Consider the following 11,552-nt stretch of genomic DNA (forward strand, 5'->3'; position numbering starts at 1 on the left):
ATGGAGGCGGAAGGGAAGGAGAGGAAAACTGAATGTTGTGGAGTATAGTTATTTCTCTCTTTTTGTATGTTTAATGTTCAGATAATATGGAAACACAAAGAAGCCACAGTAACATTATTTGATCACCATGATGGAGAAATATTTGTCAAAGTATCGGATCATATCCTATGTATAATTGGGAAGCACGAGTTTGATCCATTTCCTCAGGTATAAAAATACCTAGGGACTAATAGGTATTTTAAAAAGCCACGTAACAATCTAATTGGCTCTTAATTTAAAAAATAAAATAAAATAAAAGACTCCCTCAGAACTAATGATACAACCCGGAAAACAGATTGAACAAAAGCTGTCACTAGCAGGAAATAATAAGTGGAGCAGAAAAAATGGAGGAAAAAAATGAATAAAAAGGAGAAAGAATGAAACCATGTAAAAAAAAAAAGAGTGAAACCATTCAGGAAAGATTTAGAGTGTTATAAAACATAAGGGATTCTTTTTTAAGATTTATTTATTTATTTGAGAGAGAGAGAGAGAGAAAAAGAGAGCAGGGGGAGGAGTAGAGGGAAAGGAAGAGAGAGGGAATCCTAAGCAGACTCCTTACTGAGCACAGAGCCTGACATGGGGCTCCATCTCATGATTCTGAGATCACGACCTGAGTCCAAACCAAGAGTCGGCTGCTTAACCAACTGTGCCACCTAGGCGCCCCAAGGAATTATTTTTAATAAAGCCAGGAGTCCATATAAAACAATGCATTATGGCATCAAACTTTATCATAGCTAGGATATCAAGGTTTGTTACCAATAGAAGGATCCTAAATGATTCTCAGAAATTATATTTCTTAACATCTAGGTCAAGAAGAAGGGTTGTGAACATTCTGGTGAGAAAGTGACAAGCCAGATAAAAAATGGGCCCACCCACAATCATCATAAAAAGGACAATAGCCTATTAGCCCTTCTAAGTTAATGAACGCTGCATGTGTCATTCAGCACCCCAGGCTCAGGGAGGCTGAGGGAAGGGGGGAAGAGGAATCCCTTAGAAGAGGAAATCTGAGGGCCTGATCAGGCAAGAAAGTCACTTGAAATAAAATATTTGCAAGAAATATTTCAAACAAGAGTTAAAATCCTTGCCAAATAAATAGCTTGTTCAAATTGATAAAAGCGGGTCCTAAAAACTAGACCTCTAAAACATGAGGAGGAGCCCTTACACTCTTCCTGTAAAAAATCAGAGAGTAAATATTTTAGGCTTTGATGGCCATACTATCTCTGTCATAGCTACTCACCCCTGCTGCTGTAGCAAGAAAAAAAACACAGATGATAGGCTACATAAATGATGGGCCTGCTTGTGTCTTGGTGAAACTTTATTTACAAAACTAGATTGGGGCTGAATGGGTCTGCAGCCCATAGTCTGCCGACTCCTGCTCTAACAGAGGAAAGGGCCAAGAATTGTAACAAAATTGTAAAGTAAACTGGTCAAAGCAAAACAATGTTCAACCATACTAGTAATAAGAGGAATGCAAAGGAAAACAATGACATCTATTTTTCCCTAAAATATTATGAAATACCATGATACGTGACTAGAAGCAGGGAGAGCATATTGACATAAGCTTCACAACATTTCTGAAGATCAAATGTATATATATGTGTATGTATAGACACAGACATATATTTTATGCACACACACATATACACACATATAGACACATGCACATGTCCAAAAACATAGAACTAGAATTTGGAATTCTTACCAAGGATGCATGGGATTTAGTTTGAATTTTAGAACTTGAATTAGTCCAAAAGCCATTTAGAGATGAATCGGGAATGAGACAATAAATACTTCTTGGGGCCATAATAATGATTTATTTTAGTAATATATATGCACTTTCCTAGCCCCATTATTTACCTGGAGAATAAAAATAGGTAAGAAGTGGGAAAAGTCATACAACGTCTCTCCTGGTACTAGGAGTTCTTAACAATGGGAATATGAGGTCTCCTACTCAGTCTCCCCCTTATCACCTTCCTTCAACCCATGGACTGAGAAACTTCTGGAGAAATCATATCAAGCAAAAGGAAGAAGCATGTACTTCTAGCCATAGGACTGTCCATCCCATATGAGGAGTCCTAATATCCCCATTGGTCCATAAGTCCAACAATTTTTGCATAAAAATATTTTCCTAGTACCTTTGAACTGTAAGTAGAATAAATTACAAATTACAAAGTTTTGTGGGTACAAAAAAATGAAGATTCCACTAAAAAGTAAAATTCAGTTCTGATATACTCTCAACTATTGTGAAAGACTGACATAGATTTGTGAAGAGTATCATAGTTAATTTTTTTTTTTCCTTTTTGAAATTATCTTTCTTTCTTCCCTGTTCACAAAAGTAACCATGGATCAGGATCAAATGCCACAAAGAAAGAACTTAAAAGAAACAGTTACCCATGATGCCAGTACTTAGAGACAACTACTATTGATATTGGAAAGGATACATTCCCAGATTTTTATATTGGTGTATATGTATATATTTACCAAACTAAGATCTACTAAACAAACTCTCCTTTAATTTGCTCTATTTCACTTAAAAATATAAACAATTTTAGTGTACATAGGTAAAAATGAGTTCTTTCTCTTTTAACCACATTGCATTCCACAACGCAAGTATGTGCCATAAATTATTTATGTCATCTTCTACTGGTGGACATTGAGGCTGCAAAATTATATTCACCATTTTCCACTGTAATATGAACATTTCAGTACACATATTTGAGTGAGTTTGCCCTATCACTTCCCTTAGGGTAAATTCACAGAAATGCAATTTTCTATGTTGAAGAGTACCTAAATTTAGTATTTTGCATTATATTAATAAATTATCCTTTAGAAGAATTGTAACAATTTACTCTGTCCCAAAGTTTCCAATATGAGTGTGTTTAAATGAATTACAGGATTTCCACAGACTAAAATACTGTGTTTCAATTAATGACATGGCAAGCTATACATAGGATTATATCAAGTAAAACAAGATACAAGATACAATAAAGCAGACCACTGATAGGACATATCAGTATATAAATTATAATATATATAGAGAGAGGAATAAAAATATTGTATAATATAAATGTGTGTCAAGAAGTTTCACAACTTAGGGAAAGGATTAGAGCAAATTTTTAAATTATCTCTTACGGTTTTCTATATTTGCTAAATTTCCTAGAATTTGTGCATATTTTAGTTATAATCTGAAAACCAGTAGGTTAAGGAAATATTGGAAATCGCAAAGCTGAAGAAACATATTTTCACATATTTTGTAGTTTGTCTGATATTAGACCTACAGTTATAAAACAGAAAACCCCTAATGTGCCCCAATCAGGAATATATAAACATGCCAGACTGGACTACTTTTTCCCAAAAAAGGACTTGTTTTAATTCATGAGATGTCTTCCTGCCTAAGAGCAAACAGAAGAAAACCTTTCTCTTCTCCACTGAGAAGACAAGTAAGAGCACAACCGTGAGTCCCTGAAAACAGAGGAAGCTAGCTCTCAGAGCTCTAACCCTGGCTGCAGGCATTTTGGAAAGCTTTTTGGAAGGGAACAAATCGTTAATAAAGACTCAATACTTACAGTGACCTTTGAGCAATTCCAGATGTAGACGTGCAGATTTTTCCACAAATAATAAAGAAGGGCTGGCTACAAGAAGTGACAGTCCGAAAAAGACTTGCAGGAGGCTAGAATTACATGGGACACAGAAAAGAGACTGAGCAGAAATGAAACAACGCAAAAAGAATCCAGATCCTTCACCAAACACCAGAGATTTATTCTCTGACATGAGTTTTTACCAATTCTTTCCTACGTGGAGAGGAAATACATGTTATTTTATATTTTCTGAGTATGATTATGGTTTTATCAGTCTTTGTGATGCACTTCGTCTCCATCCTAACACTATGTCAAGTTTTTATACAGAGTGACTCATTTAATCCTCATATAAACCCAATTTGGTAAAGATGATTATTCACATTTTATAATTAGAAAAGTGAGGCACAGACATTTAGGTAGCTTGGCCAAGATCGTGCATCTAGAACAGGGGTCAACAAACTTCTTAAAGGGCTAGCGAGGAAATACTGGATTTGCTGACGTAAGGTGTCCAGCACAACTATTCGACTCTGCTGCAGAGTGTGAAAACATGTCCTCAAACCAGTGAACGTGGCCATGTTACCCAAACAGGTGGTGGGTCACTGGTTGTGGTTTGCCAACCCTTGGCCTAGAGATCATAGAGCAAGACTCAAACTAAGTCTGTGCCTGTCATAATTAAACTGTCATACAATAGAGGAAATAAAATCAATGGGGTTCTCCTTCCATAGTCTGGGTTCACTCCTTCTCAAGTATTCTTTTGGCTCTCTATACAATCCTGTTCAAAGGAAACTGACCACTTGGCATGAACTGCCACTTGCTGTGATTTGGTGGACAAAAAGAGTTGGATTCCCAGGAGGCATAAACAAGGTAGGTAGCTTTCCAAACAAAATGGGATTTAGCCACATTTTGTCAGGATAGATGTGCAGGCCTGAAATCTGGGCAATACTAGGCCTTTTAAAATGGAGGGGGGAAGAAAGAGATGATTTGGGGCCCATTTCTAATTTAGAAATATTTAACAAGTTCTATGACCTCAATATTTTTTTTCTTAATTTCAAAATTATTGTCACCGAGTGAATTTGTCTCCTAAGTATAACAATATTGGGAAACATAGCTGTACTCATTTTAAATTGCTTAAATTTCAAAATTGTAAGGAAAAGATATTTTAACAATATTTAGTTTTTCTGGAGTTTATGAAGTAGCACTGAAAAATAATCAACAAGCTCTGACAGTTATTTGATTTTTTAATAAGGTCTTTAGCAGAATTTACTCGAAAGCTGCATCCACGAATACAGAATGAATCAAGATTATGTAAGACTGCTAAAATAATTGAGAAGTTACATGATCTATAGATAGGAAAAAGAAGAGTCAGAAATTTAAACTCTCAATCTTAGTTATTATGGCCCAGTCAACCGACCTTGAGCCATTCTCTCTAAATCTGAATCTTTCATAGGAAAATGGCATTGATAATCACCTGCTAACTGACCAGGGCTATTGTGAAATTTATATGTAAAAATTCAGAAAGTTACCTTGTAGATTTAAAACACTGTCTTCATTAAGGTAGTCTCCTAAGACTTACAATTTATTTTTGCAAAGAAAAATATCTTTGTTTTTTTTCCTTCTATCTTTCACGGACCTAAAATTTCTTTCACCAGGAACATAGTAAAGAAGACACCCAGAGTTCCAAATCTTTACCAGCCCATCACCATGAAAAAGAAAGCAACCCATAATCCTATTAACAATTTCAGTTTTCAGGACCTTTAAAATTTTTTCCTTACCATCAATAATCACCATTTCTAAATATTCCACTTACTAGATTCCTAAACGTTTTCTCAAAGACTAAATAAAGACTAAATCACAAGAACATTTAGAAGAACACAAGTTATTGGTTTTAAGTAGTTTACACAAACCGATTGACTAAAATTTTAGCTAGATTTCTAATATCCTAAGGACGCTGTAACAGATTGTGTTATTTTTTCTAAATATTTGCAGCTCAGCTCTTGGGAAAGATTATACTCTCCCACTTCCTGATGTCAAACTTTGTCATATGACTCGTGAAACGTGAGAAGAGACATGTATGACCTGCAAGTAGAAATTTAAGAGCCAGTATAATTTGCCAGTTTCTCTTTACTCTGGTGCTAGAAGACTATACTATTCCAGATAAGGGCTCCATCAACCAGGGGTCCAGAGTGAAGACAACATGGAACAGCACTAGACCAACCCATGAGACTATGGAGAATGAGTGAAAAATAAAGTTTTGTTCCTACTGGTTACCGGTATTTTAGGTCACCTGTTACCACAGGACAACCTAGGCTATCCTAAGTGACTAATTAGAGAACGCCAAAGTCCAATTACATGCTATACCTTGACACTTTAATTATAATAATATAAAGATGGCAGTAGGATAAAACATCTCATTTATTCCGAAAGAAGCATTTCAATGTTTCCTATACATTAACACAATTAAAACAGGATGTAAAACTAATTTTTATCTGCACTAAATCACAAAAATGTGAGGAATTCAGAATCCTAAAGAATGTTTAAGTTTTTTACAGGATAGGAAAACATATAACCAGAGAATCACATCCAGAAATAATGTTGGCCATTATTAAGGGGTTATCTTTAACCTGGGAAATGGGGCTCTCACCATCCTTTTCTATAAGCACTTTTTTCTTTCTCGTCTTTGGCCAAGAAACTTCAAAATTATTTTCAAGGAAAAGAGAAGGACTCTCAAAATATATTAGCAAAATTCAATAGATTTCTTTAATCCAAAGACTAATAATATGTACATTTCTTTGCCTAGAAGCTATGCCCTAATATTATGCAGGTCATATCAAGATTTCTGTTTTTAATAAAAAGTAAATCGTGTCATCAGTATTTTTTTAAACCTAATATCTCTAATATCTGGCTCAACACAGAAACATAACGGTTTCAGGGATAACATCAGACATGCTCTACAATTTCAAGAAATTATCAACACAGTATCAAGGATACCCTGCCCTCTGCTGTCTGTATCATAATTTTGCATGTTTAATAGTTAAATCACTTCATTTAAAATCCAAGTTTTTTTCCCTCCACATTGTGCTATTTAAACATTGTTTCTATTCTATTAGCTGTTCTCTTAGACAATGTAACCTATGTATTTCACTTAAATACTAAAGCTAAGTAATCTTTTTATACTGTTTCTAAGTATAGGAACCCAGAGTGCTTTAATGTTAACTAGTCATTTCTCAACTTGGAGTCTCTTGTTGTTCCACACTAATTTCTCTTATTTTTAATCCATCAATTATAAAATGTGATTATTTCATATGGTAAATGTTGGCTAATTGTCTCACGGGTATTTCCTATTTTATTTAATTGCTATTCCTCCTTGCGTGTTGGACTTTCCTTTGAAATCACTTCATATTTACTGCAGATTTGCTGTGAAATGCTCTCCATTGTTATTTACAAAAATCTCTAGTTTGTCCTTCTTTAAAGGTTCAGTAGTAATCAATTCCAGATAAACAATTATTTTCCATGACTCCTTGGAGATAATGTTCTCTAGTCTTCTAGCTTCCATTGTTGCTACTGATTCCATGGCTCTCCATATTCCAGCTGGCTTCTCTCACTCTAGCGATTTTCCAATAAGCTGTCCCATTAACAATCTAGTCAAGCTCTTGTCACTACTGATTTAGGGGAATTTCCCAGAGAACTGGGAAATTTCACTTTTTCATTGGCTTTCTATATCATCTGTACTGTAGGTTCCTCCCTTCCATTCTGTTCCTCTCTGTATCTGTCATTCCTTAGCATTTCTAGAATTTTAAATGCAGATTTAAAGTGCATGGTTTACATCATCTGCATTTACATCAATGAAGAGGAAACGTGTTCGTGCATCACCACTTAGCATTTCACATTTTCTTGGCATTCTATATGTATCTTGATGGTGGTCTTATACAATAACATTCAATTTTTTTTTTAAATCACATACTTGTATTTGTCACAAAAAATGCAGTGCTCCCCCAATTACCATACATTTTTGCAAATTACATGCAGTACTGGTATTAATCTTAACATTAAATAGTAATGAATATTTTTTAGACAAATAAATTTAAATAGAATATATAGAATAGATTTGCATATAATCTGAAGTGCATGTGCCACCTGGTATCATAAAGGGTCTTCGAAACTTACATAGGCAGGCTTTGTTGAGCAATCTGCCTCATAGTAGAGCTAGCTAACTCTGTCCTTTGGACACTCTAGATAGCTTCAGACACTTCTAGATAACTCAAGAAATAAGTCTGGGGCGCCTGGGTGGCTCAGTTGGTTAAGCGACTGCCTTAGGCTCAGGTCATGATCCTGGAGTCCCAGGATCGAGTCCCGCATCGGGCTCCCTGCTCAGCAGGGAGTCTGCTTCTCCCTCTGACCCTCCCCCCTCTCATGTGCTCTCTCTCTCTCATTCTCTCTCTCTCTCTCTCAAATAAATAAATAAAATCTTTAAAAAAAAAAAAGAAAGAAGTCTGAAAAAATGCACACAAAATATTATTATTTTCTTTCTTTTTAAGATTTATTTATTTATTTTAGAGAGACAGAGAGGGGTGGGAGGGGCAGAGGCAGAGGGAGAGAGAGAATCCTCAAGCAGACTCCCTGTTGAGCACAGAGCCTGACGTGGGGTTCAGTCTCACCACCCTGAAATCATGACCTGAGCTGAAATCAAGAGTCGGGTGCTCAACCAACAGAGCCACCCAGGCACCCCAAAGTATTATTATTATTTTCAATTAGTAAATATGGTACCACTCAAATAACATTATGTCCCAACCAATATGCAAACGAAATAGGTGAAGTCTTACCACTAGTCAAAGTAGTCCTCACTAATTCAACAAAATTTGTTTTATACCGGACATATGCTTGATAGAGATGCAAATGATAGAGCAGTAAAAAGTGGGCCTGAGGTCATAGATTGTAGTCTCCTACAAGAGAGTAACAATTATCAAGCCAGTACAGTAAAGTGTGGTGAGGGCTACAATAGGAAAAGTACAGCCCATCATGTGAGCTCTTAATTTCAGAAACATTTTGAAAAGATTCAGGCTTTTATGATCTGGCTTGAGATCACACCATAGACAGAAACTTGAAAAGCATCTGGTTCATTTCTTAGCCCTGAGAATCACATCATAACTCATTTGTTCTCCCTACATTATTTGAAATCCTAGACGGCCACTAAAAACAGTTCATAAAAAATTAAAACTTATTAAAAATATTAGTGAGGATTTACAAAGCTTAGTACAGATAGTTGCAAGTCAATACAATTTTGAAAGGGCATTTCCTGTGATGGATGGGTTCACTCAAAATGCAGATTATTGGAGATTTGGTAAATGATACAACTGTATCTGAGTTCTCTGAAATCAAGACAGAGTGAGAACACAGCAACTAAAAATAGGTAAGAGATGATATATGAACCAAATATACTTTTAAAAGTGTACTGTACCAGTTTAAGATTTAATTGGTGTAATATAATCCTGAACAAATTTAAAAAGTATACAAGGTTATCAGGATTAGAGACTCATTAAAATGAAGGTTCTGTTTTAAATACAACAACCCAATAAGCATCATCTTGCAATGAAGTGAAATGACCCACTTTCTTTTTCTTTGTCTTCTCTTAACACAGGGAAGTTAAAGTAGCAAGGGGGTAATGCATATACATACTTTCAGAGTTATGCAATGATGTGTTGGGAATTCACCAAGTCAGAGTAAAAATACAGCTCACCTTCTTGACGCATAAGATTTACCTAAGTGTATATAATTGAAACATTTAAATAGATTATATAGAATACATACATTTGTGTAAAATGCTGTGATTGGCTATATGACTACATGCTTGACTTGTGTCTGTGGTTGGCCATGTCTGGTTGTGGCCTTTTCTTGGGGGTATATGACCACAGCCTATTTGGGTGTATTTCAAGAGATCTGAAGTTACTGTTGTTAAGAAGGAGCACTCAGTCAGACACAGAAGCCTGGGTTTGAGGATGCCTCTTACACTGAGTTTAAGGCTGTGGACAAGGACCTAGACCTCTGGGCTATTGGTCACGGTGTCCAGATCCCTAAAATGGGATCTCTGAGGCCCTTCCTACTCTCACATTCTGTGTTTCTGTGTGGTTTCTGCTGAGGTTTCTTGAGTCTCAAAAGCACAGGCACTCTACCTTCCTAAAAAATATTCTTTGAGTCCCCCGATATAATAATGGACGATATTTATTCACTGCCAGCCCATGTTCAAGGAATTTATAAGGTTGGGGCAATTAGGAATGGTGGACCAGGGCCAATGAAGGATACATGTGTATAAATATCTATACTCAATATTGTCTTTTATTAGTCTTCTAATGTTTATTATTAGTCTAATGTTTATTCATAAAATTATTTCATCCCAGACTGTAAACCTTACATTGTAGGAATTATACTCTTTATTCTGCCATCCAGACAGTAAGTTCTCAGAAACTTCTTAATTAATCACTAACTCAGCTTTAAACACAATCAAGCAATTATTTGGTACCTAAAGTTTTTACCCGCTTTACTTCAGACAAAACTCTGAGGTGTATTTCTTAAATATAAAATAAGAAGTTAAATAATACTTCTCACTTTTATTCCCACAGTAGTTACCGGACAAAGAAGGTAAAGAAAAGAATGAAACATTTAATTCTACACTTGATCTTAGCCAAAAGGCCAAGAAGCTGAAACATTTAATTCTAAAACAAGAGTGGGCAACACTATCATTTTATTAATACAAACCCATACCTGTCATTTTCATGTTAAACATTTTTATATTAGGAAATTGATACATGAATTATTGGTAAGGAAATTTTTCATGAGGAAAATAGCCTTTAAAATAAATCTTGTGCAGTGTATAAGAGTATATGCATAAGGAGATGGAAGGAAACTCGCAAGGGAGAAAACTGAGCTCTTAGGTATGAATATAAAAAAATCTCCCCTCATTTCACCTCTTTCCTCAGGGCCAGATTGTTCTGTGCACTGAGCCCATTCCAGCTTGAATATACTTAATATGAATGAACATTATAGCAAATGTTAACAAGACCAAATTCTGCTACCACAAAAATTTTAAAACAAATAATCACCGTAAGGAAAATAGTCATAAACCCTGGCTTATGGCCCGTGCTTGGTTGGGTTTTTAAAATATGCTACTCAAAATAATTCCACACAACTTTATCAAGTTCTTAACACTCATTACTCCAGTGGCTTTCAAATTTTTACTGTGACCTCCAGTAAAAAATATATTTTACATCATGGCCAAGTGTATGTACTTGTGTGTGTGTGTGTGTGTGTATAACATATATATATGTTATGTAGAGTTATATATATAAACTTTATATATTTAAACATATGAAATTATAAAATGGAAAGATGTTTTTTAAAACACACCTAACCTTACTGCATGCTATACACTATATTTTATATTCTCTTCCTTTTTCTTTTAAAAAATGCTGTTTAAGTCCCAGTTAATTGACTTTGCAACTCAGTACTGTATCATAAACTAATGCACAATAGAAAACAGGGACAAAATACTCTCTCCAAGAACATGGAGTAAGAGCAAATGAAGGGGTGCCTGGGTAGCTCAGTTGGTTGAGCAGCCAACTCTTGATTTCCAACCGACTCTTGGTTTTGGCTCAGGTCATGATCTCACGGTCTGGGATCAATCCCTGCGGTAGGCTCCGCGCTCAGCACAGAAGATGCTTGCGATTCTCTCTCTCCCTCTCCCCCTCCCCCCACCAAGAGAAAAAAAAAACAGAATAACAATCCATTTCATTCAGTAACTCTGAGAAGTCAAGAGCTTTTTAACTATTTTTATAATTTATAAATTTTTATTTCTTTAACTGGCACTTAGTTCATAAGATTACTCAACAACTGCGCAAAAAGTACTGACTTTTTGGAAGCCCAAGTTTTAGGTTTGAGTTTAGG

At 35.4% G+C, this 11,552-nt stretch overlaps 1 protein-coding gene and 1 pseudogene across 2 annotated transcripts in view; both read right to left on the reverse strand.

The window, feature by feature from the left end:
- Positions 1–3,978, reverse strand: part of LOC118017319 — a 276,646-nt gene extending 272,668 nt beyond the window's left edge. For both annotated transcript variants that reach the window (XM_035015120.1, XM_035015119.1), the window contains exon 1: positions 3,606–3,978. In XM_035015120.1, the coding sequence (XP_034871011.1) occupies positions 3,606–3,810 (205 nt within the window). In that variant the 5' untranslated portion in view covers positions 3,811–3,978. The remainder of the gene's footprint in view (positions 1–3,605) is intronic.
- A 6,188-nt stretch (positions 3,979–10,166) lies between these two features.
- Positions 10,167–10,313, reverse strand: LOC118017444 (annotated as a pseudogene).
- Positions 10,314–11,552: the final 1,239 nt, after the last annotated feature.

The sequence above is a fragment of the Mirounga leonina genome, unplaced genomic scaffold (assembly GCF_011800145.1).
Source record: "Mirounga leonina isolate KUSES-001 unplaced genomic scaffold, KU_Mleo_1.0 Mir_169, whole genome shotgun sequence".
Lineage (NCBI taxonomy): Eukaryota > Metazoa > Chordata > Mammalia > Carnivora > Phocidae > Mirounga > Mirounga leonina.